General features: G+C 37.5%; 2 protein-coding genes across 2 annotated transcripts; one reads left to right on the plus strand and one right to left on the minus strand.

Moving 5' to 3' along the window:
• Positions 1–12,200: 12,200 nt before the first annotated feature.
• On the minus strand, positions 12,201–12,821 carry LOC109260467 (keratin-associated protein 6-3-like). The gene has a single exon (XM_019438700.2). It carries the CDS (start codon positions 12,749–12,751, stop codon positions 12,509–12,511), a length of 243 nt encoding a protein of 80 aa, XP_019294245.2. The 5' UTR covers positions 12,752–12,821; the 3' UTR covers positions 12,201–12,508.
• A 3,677-nt stretch (positions 12,822–16,498) lies between these two features.
• Positions 16,499–16,645, plus strand: LOC128777399 (keratin-associated protein 22-1-like). The gene has a single exon (XM_053904215.1). It carries the CDS (start codon positions 16,499–16,501, stop codon positions 16,643–16,645), a length of 147 nt encoding a protein of 48 aa, XP_053760190.1.
• The last annotated feature ends 6,445 nt before the right edge of the window (positions 16,646–23,090 follow it).

Here is a 23,090-nt window from a genome sequence, read left to right on the forward strand (position 1 = left end):
CTGGCTTTCCTTTAACTCAGACAAATGGAACCCAAAACCACCCCCAGGTGATGGCAACTGCCTTAACAAAATCTCCGGCCTGCTCAACACTGGTTGAGTTAACCTGACTTGTGCCTTTGCAGATGGACCAGGGAGTGACCTCTGGAACGACCTACAATAGTCTTTACCTCCTTATAATACTAAAATCTCTGTCCAGGGACGAGCCTCAGCCTAATTTATGTGACATGCGATGTATGTATAGGACTGTCTCCTCAAGGTGCATGCACGACCTATGCCCTCCTCTACAAATAGGAGGAGGCTTCCCTCTCTGAATATTCATCCTAACTCTAGAGAAAAGGAACTTCTTTACCCACTCCAGGGGAGTCATGGCTTTGGAAGCCATTCTCCATGATTTTCTTATTTGCTACGAATAAGTTTCTTTGTGTGACCCGTCAGCCTGATGCAGTTTCTAACCCACCAAGGAGTGAAACTCACTTTGGTTCAGTAACATAGAATCGTGATTTTTTTTTTTAGTTTATCCTAATTGGGATTTATTACTTCTTGACTCTGTAAATTTGAGAATTGTGCCAAATTTGAGAAAATTTAAGCCATTATTCCTTTAAATATGATTTCTGTGCCAATCTATATTCTTCCTCCATTTGAGATTCCAATGCTGTGAATGTTAGAAATTTTGGTAGGTCCCACAAACTCCTGAGGATTTTTATTCATATTTTTAAACTGTATTGTTTTTTGCATTCAATAATTTCTCTTGATTTATCATCATATTCTCTGACTCTTTCCTCTGATATCTCAGTTCTGCTAGTGAACCCATCCAAAGAAACTTTTTTTTTTTAATTTCTGATATTAACTTTTAATTTCTGATATTTTTAGATATAAACTTTTCATTTGGCACATTTAACAATTCCATTTCTCTTTTGAAGATACATTTTTTTTTTCTTTTCATTCAATGCTTATCTTTACCCGGTGGATCACGGTTATAAAGTTGCTTAAAACTCTGATAATTTGGGGGTTGGCATCTATAATAGTTTATCTGTTGTTGTTACCACAAACTTAACATCTTAAAAATCACACACTTACTTATTATTTTCGCATTTTTTGTCAGTCTCTGCTCCAGGCATGGTTTAGAATGGTCTTCTGCTTAAGGATTTTTCACAAGGCTGCAGTCAAGGTATCATCTGGGTCTTAAAACACAGAATTGCAGGGGCGCCTGGGTGGCTCAGTCGGTTAAGCCTCCGACTTCAGCTCAGGTCACGATCTCGCGGTCCGCGAGTTCGAGTCCTGCCTCGGGCTCTGTGCTGACAGCTCAGAGCCTGGAGCCTGCTTCCCATTCTGTGTCTCCCTCTCTTTCTGCCCCTCCCCCGTTCATGCTGTGTCTCTCTCTGTCTCAAAAATAAATAAACGTTAAAAAAAAAAAACCACACAGAATTGCCTCAACTGGGGAAGGATCCATTTCTAAGCCCACATGTTTGTTGGCACGGTTCAGTGACACACAGGTTATGGGACTGAGGGCCTCAGTTTCTTGCTGGCTATTGGCTAGATGCCACTTTCAGTTCCTTCCCAAATGGACCTCTCCGTTGGGCAGTATACTACATATCTGTGAGCTTAATCATAGCCTGTGAAGAAGAAAATATGGAAGAAAGATGCACATTATGATCTTACATAACACAATCATAAAAGCAACATCTTATTACCCTTCTACGCTTATTGATTAGAAGATGCCACAGATCCTGTCACACGGAAGTGTGAAGGATGCGAATATCAGTAGGTGGGGGAAATGTGGACCATCTTAGTATATACACCAGAGCACCTCTCTCAATTGTCTCCTCCCTTGAGAATGCATCATAATTAGTAGGTTTTTGTATGCCATATGATTTCATATTGTACCTTGGACATTTTGAATATTATGTTGTGATTATCTGGATCTTGTTAAAAATCTTGTGACATTGTTATTTGTTATTGTTGTTTTCGTTAGCAGGAGATCAGCCTGGTAAGCTTCATTCTACTATAACTTGTCTCAAATTCATGATTGAGTATGTTATATATATATATATATATATATATATATATATATATATATATCAAAGCTAAAGAAGAAACCTGAAGCCAGAAGGTAAGATTTTATACATTCAGCTATGTTCATATAATATGTTCTCGGGCTGCAATATCTCCTGTCTATTATGAACCCATAAAAATTAGTGTCAAATAACTTGCTGAAATATTGATACTAACCCGTATCTATGGCAGATTCTAAATCTTTTGAATAGAGCACTTGGGCAAACTGAGCTATATTATTTTCCCCTCCACTCCTAAATACGATTTTCTTTTGCTGATCTGAATGGTTGATAGGGCCTGTGAGCAACTAGGTATAAGTGAAGATTAGGGTTCTGTGTGGATTCCAGTGGCGAGAATTCATACAGGGCTTTCTGCACTGTAGGTTTGGCATGTACTTGACAAAGTTCCATATATCTTATGTAAGTACTATAAGTGAAACTTACTGACAGCATCAGTACTCTTAAATCTCTGGCCACGCAGGGGAATGTCAACTTCAGCCCCACATGCCAGGTCTCTGTTGAGACTGGAGGCAGCCTGAAGGAACCATTAAGCAACTACAGAAATCTATAGAGCAAGGAACATAAAAAGCTAAAATCATTATAAGGAAAAAAATATATTTCCCTCTCTTTAGAAGATAAGAAATAATATTTACAAAGGTCACAGATTTTTCTGTAGTCACAACTCTTGGAAGCACTACAGTAAAACACAAGGTGATATTGAGGACAGTTATTTCCTGAAGAAAAGTAATTGTTACCCCACTAACAACCAAAAAAAACAGAGTCAAACTCTGCATAATACGTAAGTAGAAAAAAAAAGTTTTCTCTTTCAGATTTATGAGGAAATTCAAAATTTATTAGGAAAACAGAGAGGCAAATTGAGCATAAAATTATAGAAACAAGCGCTATAGCAACGTCATCTTGTTGGAATATGAATTCACAGGTTGAGTTTTATATTCTTCCAGACATTAAGTGACATCAGTTCCAGATATCAGACTTTTAGCAAATCATGTCAGAAGTTTACAGGGTAGTGTAGAAAAAACATCACTTAGGGGTGAGGCAGAAAATTTGTGTGGTTCAGAACTGCTGAATTATTAAGTGACGGTTCAGAGGGTGAATTTCTCATGGTGCTCTCAGTAGTAATAGCCACAGCCAGAACCAAAACCGTAGCCACAGCCTAGTCTGCGAAAGCCACAGCCATAGCAGGAGCCATAGCCACAGCCCAGGCCTCCATAGCCGCAGCCTCCATAGCCACAGCCTCCATAACCACAGCCTCCATAGCCGCAGCCTCCATAAGAGTTTCCGTAGTAGCTTCCACACATGGTGTTGGTTGTTGAGGTTGTGCTTGGCTAGAGAAGGCAAGGAGAAGTGTCACTTCACTGTGGACAATTCCCCTGCGGAAGGCCTTTTATATGTCCTCACCCACCACACATGTCTTGTCATTGGCTAATTTGTAGGACCAATGTGAGTAATTTGTTGACTTCTGGTTTTAGACATGGCTTCAGAGGCGATGACAAGATCTGTTTCGTTTCACCACATCTGAACCAGTTTGTGGGCCTTTAATGAGAATCAGTTGTCTCAGCCTCAAAGCTGTACTCACAAGATCTTTAGTTGCCCTTTGTAACCAATCTCTATGGCAAGAAATAGCTTTTTTATTGACAAACTCTGACCTGCTCCCAACAAATAATTTTACCTTCACGGTACTGACATTCAGCAGATCATACTATTCTACCTTAACCTCAAATCTCTCCACCTGTTATTACCTCCCACTCCAAACCTATTATTTCCATGAGGGATTCTTCCCATTTTCATGTGAGCAATGCTTTACCACTAAAAGCCAAAATTTGTTACTTGGCTTCGTGAAACTTTTGATAAAAAACAAATAGTTTGGTATTTGCTAATACTTAGACTTTCTCATTCGCATTAATGTTTCTTAAGCTTTTAGCCCTCTATTTTTAAAGCATGAAATATTTTCCTCATGGTTTCAAATTTATATCCTGAATTCACAGTGAGGAAAAAGGGAAATGATGAGATTTCAATTGATCTATGCAATGACATTTTCATGAAATATTTTTTAAAGAATTAGATGTTTATACTCTTTGTGATCTGATGGGAGTATGGCATTTTTAATTTAAAACGATAATACTGGCAGAGATAATGTCTCATGGAACCTACTAGATTTTCCCTAATAAATAAACTCTTGGTAAAATATCCCATACCATGGGAAATATGAGAAACACATTGCTACTATTATAATTATTATGTTATTGCTTTTACTACAATGAAGTTCATTGTTGAATTCAATGATAAAGTCAAATAACCACTTTGAACTTCTATGTTCCTAGAAAAATCAAATCATAGGAGTCAATAGAGCATGTTTGATATGTATAAACTGAGTGTTACTTTATGTTTTCACATATTTACTAAATTTTTCTTCAGGAAAAATTTTAGTTTAATTTTTACTAAATATAAGCTCCTTTGGAAGCATATTTTTAAAATGTATATTCATTAATCTCCACCATTTCTCTGTGTGAAGGTATGTGTATTGTATCTGTGTGTGGGCATGTGTGTGTGTGTGTGTGTGTGTGTGTGTGTGTGTGCAGCTGCCACTTTTCTTTTAAAGGGGGTTGGGGCACTTCAAATCTTTTCCACTTGCAGGGACAAAGCCCTCAGTCTGAATGCAAGGGGTTTCAGTAGGAGACTTCCAGCATGACTAAAATGATTAATGCAAAGGAATATGGTTGACTTATACAGGTATCTATTTCCTATAAGAATCTGGAGATTCAATCTGCTTGTTGACCTACCTACAAAAAGTTAGGATGAAAGATAATTGCAATAACTTAGGGGGTCTTTGTATAAGAAAGCAAACCTCACCTAGGGAGAAGATAGAAGGAATCTGAAGTAGAACATCAATGAACATGTGTATAAAGCCTTTTACCCGGTATTAGAAATAACTAACTCTGCCTGCCCTGAGAGTAATGGATATTCCTAATGAGGCAAACTAAAAGGAGGTAATCTGAATACTTTTCTTTAAGTTGTCTGTGTTTGAGGGGTTTACATATGAACACACATACGTTCTGATAGAATAAATCTCTAGTTTCAGTAGTGGGTGTGCATAGATCAATCTTTTTATGAAAGGAACTAGCAGCTCCAAATCAGAAGATCAATCCGGGGATGCATAATGACTCCAGCTTTCACAAAAAGACAAGGGAAACACTATCGGCCATTTTTTTTTAAGTTTAGAATGTTTAAGAGCCACATAATTTAGAAAAGCATAGCAAGCATCCATGCAAATGGCAAAATCCGAGAAGAGAAAATACATTTGTCATGAAAGAGTCGATATCCAAATGTAAACATTCATTAAAGGCAGAAAAATATGAATATGGGGTGAGATGGAGGGCAAATTCAGAAATTCTAAAATCTCGACTAAAAGGCTAATGAGAAAAATGATACAAAAATATCCTGCGCCGGGTTCTGCGCTGACAGCTCCGAGCCCGGAGCCTGCTTCCAATTCTGTCTCCGTCCCTCTCTGCCCCTCCCTCACTCTCCCTGTCTCTCTCTCTCAAAAATAAAATGAAAACATTAAACAACTTTTTAAAAGAATCGTACACACGCAAGGTGACAAACAGAGAAGAGGAGCAGGGAAACATTTAAGGGCATTTTCAGGAGGGGAGTTCCTATTTAGCTTCATCATCAGACATTAATAATTAAAAGATACTAATATTTAAATGTCCCGGGAGTTGCTTTGCCTTTCCTGGGGAAAATAGCACCCAGGAAATATTACCTAAGATATTTTCTAAAACAGTATTACCTACACAATATTTTATATTTACATACAGGAGACAAAAATCAGGTAGTGCTGAGAACTGCCGCTTGAGTCTGTTACTCCTCTTTACTTTTTCGCGGGTGTAAAATGTCAATGGTTTTTACCACATCTCAGAGTCTTTCTGAGGATTATGTGAGGTAATGCACCCAAGGGGTTTCACGCAGTAACTGCTCTGTGGTAAACAGCTAGGAATGGTCATTATTATTAAAATAACAATTATACATTGTTACACAGAGTTCTGACGTAAGAATTCCATGAACAGCCCCAGGCAAGATAAACAGACAATATTCCCATGTATACAAAGAAGCAGAAAATACACCATGCATATGATAGTGCATGATACCCCATCGACAACAGTTATTAAATTCCAGGCATGGTTTAAATGCTTTACATGTCTTAACACATTTCATTCCCATAAAAGCACTAAAATGTAGGTGGTGATTTTTATATTAGAATGGCAAGGCCCAAGAATTTGCATAATTTGCCCAATGTCATAGGCAGCCGTGTGATGGAATCGAAGTCTCACACAGTGCAATGTTGCTGGAAGCTGAGCTGTCCCAGCCTGAGTGGCAGGGCCCGGGCTGTGGACGGATTGGTGACTGCAGGCGGCCCTCTGACAGTCTTGTCCTCCCGCTTTTAGGTAATTTGGCCTTAATAAAGTACCTGGGGTATTGTCTGTTGGGGAATGGCCCTCGGCAGGACCCCTGGAAAAAGAACCATCAGGGAAGAAAATAAGGTTCCGCAAGAAATTGTGCGGCCTTACGTTTAGCCCTTGCCATCCCCTAAGGAGACTCCTCTACTTACAGGAAGGATAGCCTCATACCTTTGCCAGCAAAGAGGGCCCGTAAAGGAGAGACATATGGATTTGAAAGCCCCACTCCGGCAACTAAAGAGTATATCTCTGGGCACAGGTGACTTCAACCCCTAGGCCCACCTGGCCCCCCAGAGGCATTCCAGATGATGACTGAACGTAGTCGGTTAAGGTACAGAATGGTTCATTGGTTCCTAGGTGCACTGTCTCTCTGAGAATGTATGGGGCATGGGTTTCTAAGGCTTTTTCGGCCCCTTTCTGGCACCTCGGACCGAGGCAAACACACTGTTCTTCTGGCCTCATGTGGTTAGGAGGTCAGGTCCCTGTAACTGTTCCACTTGAGGTGTTGAGAAATGGAGGGCCTTCCACGAGAACAGCAGAGCAAATGCTTTGTAGGTTCTAGATAAACACAGATGCATAATGGAATAATGTAAGAAATTAATCAAGAATCAAAGGGTATGCAAGAACTTTACGAGAAAATCGCCCTGTTATTTCTTAAAGGTTGATCACACATAGGAACATTTTTAAAATGAGGCAATGTTAGAAAAACATAGATGATGTATGTTACAAGGAAATCACTAGCATATATAATGCCAAGTTTGCTACAATAAATCAGCCAGTTCAACACACTGCTGTTGTCTGTGTCTCTTTTTATTTTTGTTTCAGTTTTATTTGCACCTTTTTGCGACGCTGTTCATCCTTTGGGAACCCCTGGACCTGCTGGAGCTGGACTCTGGCACGATGTATTTATACCTACTTTTTGTCTCGTGAGACAGCCTGGGAGTTGCGATTCCTGCTATAATAATGGATTATTTATAACGGAAATCCATGAATTTACACTGATGTAAATAAAGGAATAATGAAGCAGAAGGAAAAAGTTCCTTGCAGTAGAATGCCAGCCAATGTAATGAAAAAAGATGAAAATCAGAAAAATCAACATTTGCAATCCATCATCATCATAAATAATTCAGGCAAGGAAGAAAAATAAGTGCCAAGACTAATGATCAATTTGGGGATTTGAATGGAATATTTATAAAGTCACAAAATATCTCTACCAAAATACTTCTTAATGGCTAACAGAATAATAAAAATACCTTTCAAGTAGAGAAACCTGGTCCTCACCATAAGGATCAAGTATAAAATTATCACCATCAGTATTGGAACAAATCAACTTCAAGTGTGAACCGATAGAGTATAATGAAAAGAAAACATTTGCACTCCCTTTATTTGCTTGACAAAATGCATAATCTTTTTCTAAAGTAGTTAAATTTTTTTTGGTTTATTTATTTTTGAGAGAGAGAGAGAGAGACAGAGAGAGACACACACAGAGTGAGAGCAGGGGGAGGGGCAGAGAGAGAGGGAGACACAGAATCCAAAGCAAGATCCAGGCTCTGAGTTGTCAGCACAGAGCCTGACACGGGGCTCGAACTCATGAACTGTGAGATCCTGACTGGAGGCAAAGTCAACCACCTAACCAACTGAGCCACCCAGGCACCCTACATAACCTTGTTCTAATCATGAGGAAACATTAGGCAAATCAGAACTGAGGAATATTCTAAAAGAAAAAACAATCTCTGGTAATCTGTAAAAATATTAGGGTCATAGAAGAGACTAGACAGCGTGACAACTGGGTGCACTGTGTGACCCCAGATTAGATTATTTTTCTACGAGACCATTGTTAGAGCAATTAATTCCTGGAATGAATATTGTAGAAATGAAGAGGCAGAGGCAGACTGGATGGGGCGGGGGGAAGCTGAGTTGGCTGTAGGCTCAGTGGAGGGCTCAGGAAACAATATGGGAGATTCTGAAGTTGGGATTTCCCAGAAGAGTAGTTGGAGGTTGGGGCGAGAAGGCATGTCATTATACCCTACACTGATCCATCACGGGAGGCTGGCTGCAGGAAACAGGTATTGTCTTGTGCCAGGGGTACTCTTCAGCTGAAGGCACTTTGCTTGTAACACCCCAGTAAATGGAGAGTCATGTCTTCATTGCTGAAAAAGATACAGTACTATTGCCCCCCAAAATTCGAGGAAATGGGGATCCAAGGTGAATGCACAACATTCAAACTTACATGTGTTAGGGGTATAAGCATCATAAATGTAAAAAAAAAAATAGTGTAAAGTTCTTAAGTAATTCACCTATTACCCAGGATTCTCAGAGATACAATTTTGATACTTCATAGGTGGAATTTTGGTCTCAGGATTTATTATAAGGCACAAAGTTGCCTTATGTGCACTCAGTGCTTGCTTGACCTTTCGGTTTCCTAACTTTTGGCATATCTAATGATCTTAATCTTTGTTTCAGAAAATATTGGTTTATGAGGGGCACCTGAGTGGCTCAGTCGGTGAAGCGTCCAACTTTGGCTTAGGTCATGATCTCATGGTTCGTGAGTTCAAGCCCCACCTCAGTCTCTGTGGGGACAGCTCAGAGCCTGGAGCCTGCTTTGGATTCTGTGTGCCTCTCTCTCTCTGCTCCTCACCTGCTCTTGCTCTCTCTCAAAAATGAAAATAAAAATATTAAAAAATTTAAAATATGTATTGGATTATGAAATATATGAATATTATAATTGATGCAATCAGAAAAAATAGATTTTGACATGTTTTAGTAAATAATTATCTTGCAATGTTAAGAATATATTAATGTATTGGGGCACCTGGGTGGCCCAGTCGGTTGGGATTCTGACTTCTGCTAAGGTCATGATCTCGCGGTTTGTGAGTTCTAGTCCTGGGTCAGGCTCTGTGCTGACAGGTCGGAGCCTGGATCCTGCTTCAGATTTTGTGTCTCCCTCTCTCTCTGCCCTTCTTCTGCTTGCACTCTGTCTCTCTCTCTCTCTCTGAAAAATAAACATTAAAATTAAAAATATATATATTTATTAACATTGTGAAATAATAGAAGTTTGGGAAGTGCTCTAGATTTCATGAAATGTTAGATTATAATAAGCAATAAGTTGCAAAATATGATAGTTTTTATGAATTGAATTCTGTATCAGAAATAAAAGCTATATAGGGGGTGCCTGGGTGGTTCAGTCAGTTGAGCATCCGACTTTGGCTCAGGTCATGATCTCAGGTTTGAGCCCCATGTCAGGCTTTGTGCTGACAGTGTGGAGCCTGCTTTCGATTCTGTCTCCTTCTGTCTCTGCCTCTCCCCAGCTCATGCTTGCTCTCTCTCTCTCAAAAATAAATAAACATTTAAAAAAGAAATATTAAAAAACTGAATCTGACTATGAATTATGTAATAGTATTGTTCAGGAATGATTGCATGTGCTTGTGCATTCGTGTGTGTGTGTGTGTGTGTGTGTGTGTGTGTGGTGAGAGTCAGACACAGAGCCACAGAGAGAGACAGAGAACAGACAGGCAGAAAGGGGGAAACCAACGTGGCAAAATGCTAACAATTGTCAAATCTAGGTAGAGAGTACTTAGCTGTTCATTATACTGCCTTCTCCACTTAATTGAGGGTTTGAAATTTTTCAAAAGTAAATGCTGGGAGAAATGAGTTTATATAGAGAAAAATACTATTTTTTGGAGTACCAAAATCTGCAGTGAGTCACTTCTTTAATGCCTAAATGTAAGTGACTCCTGTTTGAAAGTCTGAATATAAGCATAAAGGATAAAAAAAGGAAAAAGGAAAAATAAAACCCATAAAATAGAATGATGAAAGAGTGCAAAAAGTATTCAACCTTTGGGTAACACAAAAGGAAACTAAGAATACATAAATACAATATTTATGCTTGCTTCTGCACTAAGAAAGCAGAAGAAAATGAAAATACAAATGGGGTGAGTACAAATGGATGGGAGGGATAAATACAGGAGGGAGACTTCTCTGAATATATCTTTTTATATAGTTTTGATTTCTGAACCATGGAAATACTTAATATATTAAAAAAAAACAGAATAAATACACCTGAAATTGAATATAAATGGAAACAAAAGAATGTCCCCCATAAAATGAATAGCATAACTACTCAGGAAGAAAATTAATTCATATAAATGTTGAACACAATAATCTGTCCATTCTTGGTGGGATCTCTTCTGATGCTAAAAATGCTGCTAAGAAACTTTAGAGGTTGCTCACGGGCATTGCATTCAGTGTGGCAATTCAGGCTGTATATTGTGCGCAGGTTTGAATAGAGTTAACACAGCAATGTGTTGGGGCCCAGAGTGTTCACTGTAAGAAAAAAAAAAGAAGCAATGTGGAACAGGGAAATGTAAAGGAATCTTATGCTTTCCAGTTTCGGTTGGAGTCATTCATAATTTGAAGCCATTAAAGAAGTGAACAAACCAATGTGAATACAAAGTAGATGTTTGCTTGGGGCTGTTAGCAGTGGCATTTAACCTGAAGTGAAATATGTTAGAGAAGATAACAACGTCAACCAAATATGGTCATGTTAAGACAGTGTAAGGGGCAGGGGTGCCTGGTTGGCACAGTCGGTTGAGCATTGACTTTTGATCTCAGATCAGGCCTTGAGTTTAAGTCTCACGTTGGGCTCTGTGCTAGGTGTGGAGCCTACGTTTAAAAAAAAAAAAAGCTTAAGGGCAGATCTTGGAAAATTATAATCAGCAACAATTTTGTCTTGTGAGTCTATAATGAGGGGCCTATTCTCTAATTTGCATCAATATCTAATTTATTTGTGTTCAATTATTATGACCTATGAGGCAGGCCAAAACAGTTTTAAAATCTCCCATTTCTTGGGATGGACAGCATAGACCATCCAAGCTTTGCATACTATGAAATAGAAAATTCTAAGCTTCAAGAGTAAAGGAAATTAAGAAAGACAAGTTTTCATAAAATAATGGCTTTCTAAAGAAAAAAAGAAGGTGCTTTCCTTCTGGGTTATGATTTTTCCAGGGATCTTAATTCCTTCTTACGGTTTCAACTTTTTTACTACCTTGGGCCAGTCAAAATGAATTGGGACATATCCATTATCTTGCGCTAAAACACTACTTAAACTCATTCATGTCTAACACAAAAGCTTGAAATGCTCTATCAAGAAAAGATAATTGGCCAACTTTACAGGCACATTAGTCACAGAAAATTAGTGGAAAAACAAGTGATTACAGCTACCACTGTGAAATCACATAAATCACAGGAGAAAGAAATCTCAAGAAAACAAGAGTATAGAATGCCATCAAATGGCTCTGAAGTTAAATATGTAATGGATTTTAGGAAAGTTGTCGCTTAAAAAAAAAAAAAAAAAACAACTGTTTATTTCCAGATACATAGGAGTTATGTAGAAGAGTAGGTTTAAACCTCTCTACCTCTTGTGTCAAACAAGCATAGGAAATGCTTCTTATTTATGCCCCAAAACAGATTAGAACTGGAGAGTCGTATGCCAACTTTCGTATCTTCTAAAGTATTTCGCCGGTTATGGTTTTGGTGTAAAAGCACTTGGAACAAATAGCGTTTCCAGGCAATGTTTAACTAAATCGACAGACATTATCTTTTCTCGTCCTCACAATAAACCAGCATAACACGTGCTATCAGTGCCTTACCCAAGTAGAAAAGCGAGGACATTAAATGAACAGAAAGCTAGGTTTATTATTTCAGACCGAATAAGTTTATTAAGAAAACAGAGAAATAGTTCTTGCATGAAAATCGAAACGGAGAATCTGTGACTGCATCAAGGCAATGAGGAACCACGCAGTGCTCAGGGTGAATTTCAAATGCTCCCACTTTTCATGAGTTAAATACAGGAATGATAATTCTGTATTTGACCAAAAGGGCACCAGAAGGCAAGCCTTCAACAAAGGTCAGACCGCGTGGGGCTCAGATTTGGTGAATCCCACGTCCAGGCATAGAGGGTGAGAGTCCCCCACGGTGCCCTCGTTACCAGTAGCCACAGCCAGCGCCACAGCCATAGCAGGAGCCACAGCCACAGCCCAGGCCTCTGTAGCCACAGCCTCCATAGCCACAGCCTCTGTAGCCCCAGCCTTTGTAGCCAGAGCTTCCATAGCCGCAGCCTCCGTAGCCGCAGCCTCCGTAGCCACAGCCTCCATAGCCGCAGCCTCCATAGCCACAGCCTCCATAGCCGCAGCCTCCATAAGAGTTTCCGTAGTAGCTGCCACACATGATGTTGGCTGTTGAGGTTGTGCTTGGGTAGAGAAGGCGAGGAGAAGTGTCACTTCACTGTGGACAACTCCCCCTCCCGAGGGCCTTTTTATATGCTCTCAATGTGGGTGTCACCCGCCATATATATCATGCCACTGGCTAATTTTATGACTAATCTAATTAGTCTGTTGTTCCTCTACCATAAAATAATTCTTGGAGGTGTTTGGGAGGCTTGTTGTGTTTGGCTCTCAGTTTGGACTCTCCTCATCCAATTGAGGGCTTCAAAGAGAGGAGATACACCCTCACACCAACGCAGTGTTGTCCCAAATTAGACTTTCATTTCAGCTTCATATAACCATCCTTTATGTCAAGAAAGAATACATTTATTAGTCTCAATCTTATTTGCTCTTGGCATCGGTTGGTTGCACTAACATTTTTAACATTTCATAAAAACCAAATTACTTTTGACTCATCAGTTTTTCTTTTTCTGAAGAAATAAGGTTTATTTATTCATTTTGAGAAAGAGAGAGCAGTGCGGTCAGGGAAGGAGCAGAGAGAGAGAGAGAGAGAGGGAGAGAGAGAGAACCCCAAGCAGGCCCTGTGCTGTCAGCGCAGTGCCCAATGCAGGGCTTGAACCCACGAAATGTGAGATTGTGACCTGAGCCAAAACCAAGTTGGATGCTTAACCGATGGTGCCCCATCTTCTTTTGATCCAATTTAATTGTTTTCTTCAGGGTTTCAGTTCTTTTTCTATACTAAAACCATAATGTAACTTTCATCCTCATGATATTGATAATAATCTAGTTAAATTTTTCAAAATGTATTACACTTTTCTATGTATACCAATAGGTCTGATTCTCACTTATGTTCAATCTCTACCTAAGAACTACAAGACAGACGTTATCCCTTGGAATCCAATTGCTTTGCTTTTTTCCCCTCTAAATCAGGCACACAATTATACAAATTAGGATTCTCATTAATATTAGAATTATATTCTAAGTAACCATCCAACAGGTTTAACATCATGTATTTATGTTTATCAGTGTATCACACAGAGGTCTGTTCCTTCAGCAAAACACCCAATCGTTATTCTCTTTGTAACCAATCATATTGTGTTCCCTTGCATAACCTTGGCATTATTATTAGTCTTTATTCAAATTAATGTGATAATGCCTCCCATTGGGAGGCACAGGAAAAGTGAGAATAGCTTCACATGACAGACTTTACAAGAATGAATTTGGGGAGGTGTCATTACCCACACATCATGTGTAATCTGTCAGTATATTTCTGTTATTGTATTGATATTTCTGAGTCAAACTATTATTTTTATGTATCCCCTCATAACCGTAGGCGGGGACAGAGAGAATAAGCAGTTGGACACTCTCCGTATTTTAGTTAACTCTTCTCCAGAGATCATAAGAATGAAGACACAAGATTTAAAACTTTTCCAATCCATCTGTCCTTTTAAGTATATCTAATGAGACAATGCCTCTTAATAAAATAGAACGTTTTCAGGGGCACCTGGGTGGCTCAGTCGGTTAAGTGTCCGACTTCGGTTCAGGTCATGATCTCATGGTTCCTGAGTTCCCACATCGGGTTCTTTAGCACAGGGCCGGCTTCAGATTCTCTCTTCCCTTCCCTCCACTCATGTGTTCTCTCTCTCTCTCTCTCAAAAATAATTAAACATTAAAAAAAATGGACTCTTTTCATACTAAGGATCCTATGAAACACATTCAACCTGTAATTTAATGTGTGTGTTTGAATGTTCTTTCCATGCATGTCTTTTGGTAGCTTCATTTTTATAAAATAGACATATTATTGGGTCATTTTATTCACCATGTACTGGGTTGAGATATTACAAGGAGAGGACATCTTCACTATATCATTTTCAAATTTTTCATAAAGAAAATAAAAGTAATTTCAACTGTCACAGTGCAATCAAGTAATAACTTAGAACAAGTTTTCAAATAAAAACTAATTTAAATAATGTGATGATCAGTCTTCCTCGAGGCTAAGTTCTTAGAACATCACCTGAAATTTGTATTGCTAAATGGCAACAGTCAATTTAAAAAAAAAAACCCTATAATTAACTTTAAAAAAAAATTTTGGTAGTTGATTAATGTAGCTGCAAAAGACATTACTGTTCTGTGCAATACGATGTCTCTAATAACAACATTCACTAGGTTATTTCTCTATAGAATTTACTTCCTGGAGCTAATTTGTTTCTTCTGGAGAACTGAGTTCTTTCTCTGATGATAGCAGTAAGAGCTTGCCAGCCCAGTGAGATTCCATTGACAATTTGTTTTCTGCTGTGATTTTCTGAACTATGTTTGGTTCTTAAGTACATCCCATAATCAAAAGCAGAGTAAAAGAACGCTCCTTGCGTCCTCCTTTGCAGCTAATATCCCATTTTCTTCTGTTTCATTGCAAACCTTCACACGTGTTTCCATCGTAGCTTTCTGTTCTCTCTTTACATCTTTGATCACACCTTTTGGTCTTTGGTCCTTACCACGCCCCACTAAAACCGCCCCTGAACGTCTCACCAACACCCCAATCTTGTCACATCTAGAGATTCAGCCTTCTTCATTTTACTAAGTCTCTGAGAAGTGTTCAGATTCACCCGTTTCTCTTTTCCTTCCTGAAAGGCTCCCCGACACTTACCTACATCCTACCACACACATTTGATTTAATTTCAGTATCTCCAGTTGCTCCCTCTTAGTATTTTTTTTTCTTTTCTCTTTTTCAGATTTTGTTTTCAAATATGAAGGTGCCCAGCTAGGCGCTTGACCCTCTTATAGTTTCTATAGAAATTCTCTTGTTTTAAAAAAAAAAAAAACAACGTTTATTTAGTTTTGAGTTGAGAGAGAGAGACAGAGCATGAGCTGGGGAGGGGCAGAGAGAGAGGGAGGCACGGAATCCGAAGCAGGCTCCAGGCTCTGAGCTGTCAGCCCAGAGCCCCACATAGGGCTCGAACTCACAGACCACGAGATCGTGACCTGAGTCAAAGTCGGACGCTCAACCGCCTGAGCCACCCAGGTGCCCCAGAAATTCTTTTTTTAAATTAAGTTTTTAATTTTAATTCTGGTGTAGATAACATACAGTGTTATTTTGGTTTTAGGTGTATAATATAGTATTTAAGCTCTCTTCAAGGATTACTTTACATACATTATTTTAGCCAATTGATCTCGCTTCACATTTCCAATTCTGACACATATCCAAATGATAACTTGATGTCCCTCAAAAATTTAATAAAATGAAACTAAGTTCTTGATTCTTCATACCCTCCCCCCAAATCTTTTTCTGCCACATCTTCTCCACAAGTTTTCCATCCTTCTCTACCTCTGTGAAACCATTCTTTTGTTTCCAAAGGTGCATATTTGCAGATGGGAAGGAGGCTCTTATTAAAGAAAAAAAAAAAGAATTTTGAAGAAGTGAACTATGTATGGGTTATGTGATCTCGTGGTAGTTAGTAATATACTTTAGATTTCACATCTGGAGCAAACAAGTCACCACAATAGGTGAAAAAACTTTCGTTAAAACGCATGATTTCATTACAGGCATCCTGACACATGGCAAAATTATGTTATAGATATATTGGTTACATGGAATTCTTGAGATGATTATAATGCCACTTAGTTTGAAACATGAATCCAATAGATTGTGGTTTGCCCCATATATCACTCAATTGGCATATAAGGCCCCTGTAGATTATAAACTTAACACCCTAGAAAACGATTCTTCTCTTCATCTGAGCCTTCTCCTCACACTATGAACTTCTACAATAATTACTATGGTGGCCTGGGCTATGGCTATAATGGCCTGAGATGTGGCTATGGATGTGGCTATCGTGGCTATGGATATGCCTGTTATTGTCCATGCTGCTATGGTGGATATTGGTATTCTGGATTCTTCTGATAAATTCTAGATTGCTAATCTATTTAGGAAATCTTCCCATGAGGTACTGTATGTACCTCCTTTATTATGTATAATAGATGTGTTATTGTCTATTCAAATAGTGACAATCGAATCTTAGACTACGATGTAACATCAGAACTTTTTTGATTGAAATCACCAGAGTTTTCAACAATTTAGAAATGTATTCATTTGATCTTATATTATTTTATGATCGAACACAAATAATCTTCACCGTTCCCATTTGGGAAAATGTCTAAATTCATTTTTCATTAAAAGCAATTTGTTTTGCATACCTACAACATTTTTGTGTATATTTATTTACCTAGGTTTCGTGTGTGTGTGTGTGTGTGTGTGTGTGTGTGTGTGTGTGTGTGATTTTGACCCTTTGGATACCTTTAGTTTGTAAATTAGAGGTGTGGTTGAATAACTACATTCAACCACTGCGTTTATTTTTATTTTTAATTTTTTAAAATTCTGATACAGTTAACATACAGTATTATATTAGTTTCAGGTGAACAATATAGTGAGTCAACAATTCCTTACCACCCACTGTTCATCAGGACAAGTATACTCCTTAATCCTGACCACCTATTTCAAGCATCCCCCCAAACGTCCCCTCTGATAACCATCAGTTTGTTTTTCACAGTTAAGAGTCTTTCTTGGCTTCTCTCTCTCTTTTCCCTTTGCTCATTTGTTTTGTTTCTTAAATTCCACATATGAATGATATTTTATAGTATTTGTCTTTCTCTGACGGACTTATTTTAATTAGCACTATACTCTCTAGGTCCATCCATGTCGTTGCAAATGGCAAGATTTCATTCTTTTTATGGCTTAATAATATTCCCTGTATATACATGCCACATCTTCTTCATCCATTCTTCTATTGATGAACATTTGGGATGCTTCCATAATTTGGCTATTGTAAATAATGCTGCAATAAAAATAAGGGTTATTTATCTTTTTGAATGCATGTTTTCATATTCTTTGGGTGAATTCCTAGTAGCAGAATTACTGGATCATATGGTAGTTCTATTTGTAATTTTTTGAGGAACCTCCATAATGTTTTCCACAGTGGCTGCATTCCCAACAAGACTGCATTAAGTTTCCTTTTTCTCCACATCTTTCCCAACACTTGCTGTTTTTTGTGTTTTTTATTTTAGCCATTCTGACAGGTGTGAAGTAATATCTTACTGTGGTTGTGATTTGCATTTTCCTGATGGTTAGTGAGGATAAGCATCCTTTCATGTGTCTGTTGTCCATTTGAATGTCTTCTTGGGAGAAATGTCTGTTCATGTCTTCTGCCCATTTTTAAATTGGATTATTTGTTAGTTTGCTGTTGAGTTGTGTCAGTTCTTTATATATTTTGGATACTAACCCTTTATTGGATATGTCATTTGCAAATATCTTCTCTCATTCAGTAGGTTGTCTTTTAGTTTTTGTTTTGATTGCTTCCTTTGCTGTGCAGAAGCTTTTCATTTTGATATTGTCCCAATGGTTTATTTTCACTTTTGTTTCCCTTGCCTCAGGAGACACATCTAGAAAAATCTTGGTACAGCTAATGTCAGAGAGATTACTGCCTGTGCTATCTTCTAGGATTTTTGATTTCAGATGTTCACATTTAGATCCTTAATTCACTTTGAGTTTATTTTTGTGTATGGTGTAAGAAAGTGGTCCAGTTTCATTATTTTGTATGTAGCTGATCAGTTTTCTCAACACCATGTGTTGAAGAGACTGTCTTTTTACAAATGTATATTCTTTCCTCTTTCGTCAAATATTAACTGACCATATAATCATGAGTTTATTTCTGGGACTTCTATTCTGGTCTATTGATTTATGTGTCTGTTTTTGTGCCAGTATCATACTGTTTTAATCATTACAGGTTGGTAATATAACTTGAAATCTGGAAATGTGATACCTCCAGTTTTGTTTTTCTTTTTCAAGATTGCTTTGGCTATTCCGGGTCTTTTGTGGTTCCATATTAATTTTAGGATTATTTGTTCTAGTTCTATGACAAATACTGAGGAAGATACAGAATCAGTGAAACTTTCAAGGGGTCAATCTCTGCTTGCCTCTTGGAAAGAGACCTATTTCATGACAAGGCAGTGGCTTGTGTGGACTACATATTATGTAAACATAAGTCTGATCCAAGATACAGGATGCAAAGTGTATCCTTGATCCTGGTAGTCTGTTCAGTAAATGTGTTTATGGTAACTTCTTTTAATTCACTAGATTTATTATTATTAATAATAACAATGTCAACAATAATAAAATATGAATCAACAGTATCTATTAATATTTCAAGAAGTAACACTGGAATTTTGTAAAATGAAGACTGACCATGGGTCCACACAAAATTACTTTCTGAATAGAGATGAAAATATGAGGCTGACCAAAATCTTATCCTGCCCCAAACACATGCTTTCTAAAAGCATCTAAAGAAGAGAATTAGGTAGATATGTCTTCCTCCATCAGCTGAATATAGCACGTGGGACTATGTATGATTTCAATTATCTTAAATTCATTGGCTCTTGTTTATGACCTAGCATATGATCTATCTTGGAGAACATTCTATACGTGTACTTGAAAGAAATTTGTGTTTTCTTGGAGTTGGGTGAATGCTCTCTAGAAGGGTGTTAGGTCTAGTTGGTTTATAGTGTTTTTTTCTTTTTCAAGTTTATACACATTATAATCTTTTAGGTAGTTGCTATATCCTTTATGCAAAGTGAAATATTGACATCTTCAGTTATTATTATTACAGTCTCCCTTTTCCTTTCAATTCTGTCAATTTTTTATTTACTTCAGTGCTCCATTTTTAGCACCAGGTAGATTTAACACCAGTACATATGCTGTATCTTCCTGATAGGTTACTCTACTTATCTTTGCAAAATGTCTCTCTTTATTGCTATTAAATTTTTTTAGCTTTAAAGTATATTTAATCTGATATTTTTATAACCATTCCAGCTTTCTTACTAGTTGTTATTTGCATAATATGTACGTATATTCCTATTTTACTTTCAAGTCATTCGTTTCAAAAGGATTTGATTGTTGAAACATTTTATGAGGGTTACTTTAAAATTTGTTCATATAATTGGAAGACCTGATAGTGTTAGGGTCAGTTAATTATCTTTTCTCATCTGAGTTATAATTTTCTTGTTTCTTGGTATGATGGTATGGTGGTAATTTTGTGTATTAAAAGCATCCTGATCCTATTAAAAATGTTTTTTCAAAAGCAGGTAGTCACCCTGTTTAGGTTAAGCACATGGGTCTTGTGGGCTATGATTCATTATTTTCAGAGTTGCTGCAGTGTTATTTTGGTCTGTTTGGTTTCTCTTGCACTGCCGGTTGTCCCACTGGCCCCTGCCATTGCTACCTGAAAGTGTGGAAGGAGTTTTGCCAGCTTATCTGCTGTGTGTCTCTTGGTGGAGCAGTGACATGGTGAGAATCCCCACTTACCTCCCTCACTGCCTAGAGGTCTTTTGAAAGGAGCATGACAGCCTCAGGTATATGAGGACAGAGTCTTCCTGGATCAGGAAATAACTCCCATTAAATAATATATAGATGAAAAGAAACTCACATGAGAAGTTCGAAGATATTTTGAGTTGATTAATAAAGAAGTACAACATACCAAATGTGTGGCTTACCATGGAAAAAGTTATTAGAAGAAAATTTATAGCTTTATATATTTATGTCAGAAAAAAGAACACTTTAAAACTCAATGCTCTAAGATTCTTTAAAAAGCTAGAAATGGAGGAAAGATTAAATATATAGTCAGAAGAATGAAGGAAAAATAAAGACAGGAGTGGAATCAATCTAACAGAAAATGAACAAACTATAAAGAAAATTAATAATATGGTATTTACCTTTCTCTGAGTTATTTCACTTAGCATAATACTCTCCAGCTCCATCCATCTCATTGCAAATGGCAAGGTTTCATTCTTTTTATGGCTGAGTAATATTGCATCTTACATATCTGTACAACATTGTCTTCATCCATTCATCAGTTGATGGACATTTGAGCTGTTTTGATAATTTGGCTATCGTAGATAATGCTGTGATAAACACTGGAGTGCATGTATCCCTCTGAATTAATATTTCTGCATTCTTTGGTCAATTGCCTAGTAGTGCAGTTGCTGGATCATAACACAGTTCCATATGATTTCACTCATATGTGGAATTTAAAAAAACAAACAAAGGGAAAGAGAGAAAGAGATGCAAACCAAGAAACAGACTCTTAATTATAGAGAACAAACTGATGGTTTCCAGAGGGGAGGTGAGTGGGGGATGGGTTACATAGGTGTTGAGGATTAAGGAGTGTACCGTGATGAGTACCAGGTGATGTACAGAAGTGTTGAATCACTGTATTGTGCACCTGAAACTAATGTATGTTAACTGTATGTCAACTAACTGGAAAGAAAAAAAAGAAAATCAATAATACCCAAAGTTGGCACTTTGAATAAATCAGCCAAATTGGTAAATTATAGACAGATTGATCAAGAATATAAGACAGAGGGGCACCTGGGTGGCTGAGTAGGTTAAGCATCTGACTCTTGGGTTTTAGCTCAGGTAATGATCTCACGGTTCATGGGATCGAGCCCCACGTTGGGCTATGTGCGCACAGCATGGAGCCTACTTGGGATTCTCCCTCTCTCCCTTTCTCTCTGCCCCTCCCTTGCTCTCTCTCTCTCTCTCTCTCTCAAAATAAATAAATAAACTTAAAAAATAACTTTTGAAAAAAAATCTGTAGGCCCAGGTGTCTTCACTGGAAAATTCATTTAAATATTTATACCACATTCTTACGTGTAACTTAAGAAAATCGCAGAAGCCTTGGTACTTGAACCCCAATATTTTTCTCCCAAAATGATACCGAACAAGAGCTATTACACTTGTGAGTATTTTACTTTTGTGCCCAAAACACAGAACACAGAAACTGTTCTTTTCTTTAAATGATTATTTATTTATTTTGAGAAAGAGAGAGAGTGTGAGTGGGGGAGGAGCAGGGAGAGAAAGAGAGAGAGAGAATCCCAGGCAGTTTCTGCACTGTCAGCGCAGAGCCCAATGTCGGGCTCAAACTCATGAATAGTGAGATCATGACCTGAGTTGAAATCAAGAGTCGGATGCTAAACTGATTGAGCTACCCAGGTGCCCTGGAACCCAGAAACTATTTCTTTGAAGAATACATGTCTATGACTCTATCCCTTCTCTATTTTTCAAGGAGATGTAGGTAGAAACACACTAATAATGAAGTCTTTAATATACCATTCTCACAAAAAGTTAATAAAAGGTAGCACTTAAGGATATCTATCTATCTCTACATTGATAGTAGAAAATAAACCTTCCCAAGCTTCCACATAAAATACACAAAAATTAATCATATATGAAGCCACAAAGGGGGCACCTGGGTGGCTCAGTCAGTTAAGCATCTGACTTCGGCTCAGGTCATGATTTCACAGTTCATGGGTTCCAGCCCCATGTCAGGCTCTGTGCTGACAGCTCAGAGCCTGGAGCCTGCTTTGGATTCTGTGTCTCCCTCTCTCTCTGCCCCTCCCCTGCTTGGTCTCTGTCTCTGTTTCTGTCTCTCTCAAAAATAAATAAACATTGAAAAAAAAATTTAAGTCACAAATAAAAAATTAGTAAATTTTTAAAGTAAAAATACTGCAAAAACACTCCTTGATTTTTATGCAATAAAGCTAAAAATTGTTAACAAAAACAAAGATTAGAAAATCCCCTTCACCTGGAAAGTAATTCTTTGGTTAAACAATTCTCAAGTGAAAATAAAATATAATATGAATATTATATCATATTAATATACATAAGAGTATATATTAATATGATATAAATTCCATAGCATTTTAAAATAAATAACAGTAATAAAAAGAGTAGTTAACAGAATTAAAGAAAATTCAAGCAGTAATTAGAGAAAAAAATCGTAGCACAGAACGCTAAACACTTTCTGTCAGTGAAAATGAAAGAAATAACATGAATGAGTTAACAACCCAGTTAAGAGAAGCTTCATAACTAACAACTAAGTAAACCAAATAAAGTGCAAGGAAACATTTTAAATAAATGATAACAAATAGATAAACAGAACTTAGTAGAGAAAAGACAAAAAAAGAAATTTTAAAAATGACTCAGAATGCTATTATTTGAAACAACTAACATTTATAAATCACATGCAAACTTGGTCAAGGAAAAAGAGGGAAATGGTATGTACAAAATAAATAACAAGAAAGAAAGAAATATGGAAATAAGTTTTAAAATTATACAAATCTACTTTGCTCATTTTTATGGGTATAAATTTGAAAACCCAGATTCCTAGGGGAATACGGATTATCAAAATTGATACTGTTACACTGAGGAATTACAAAGAGATTAATTTTCTTAGAGCAAACAGAAAATTATTAAGGAAGTGACCCACAAAATATTCCAGATTCAGATATTTTCTCAG

Source organism: Panthera pardus, unplaced genomic scaffold (genome assembly GCF_024362965.1).
Source record: "Panthera pardus isolate Hobbes unplaced genomic scaffold, ASM2436296v1 HiC_scaffold_16, whole genome shotgun sequence".
In the NCBI taxonomy this organism is placed as follows: Eukaryota; Metazoa; Chordata; class Mammalia; order Carnivora; family Felidae; genus Panthera; species Panthera pardus.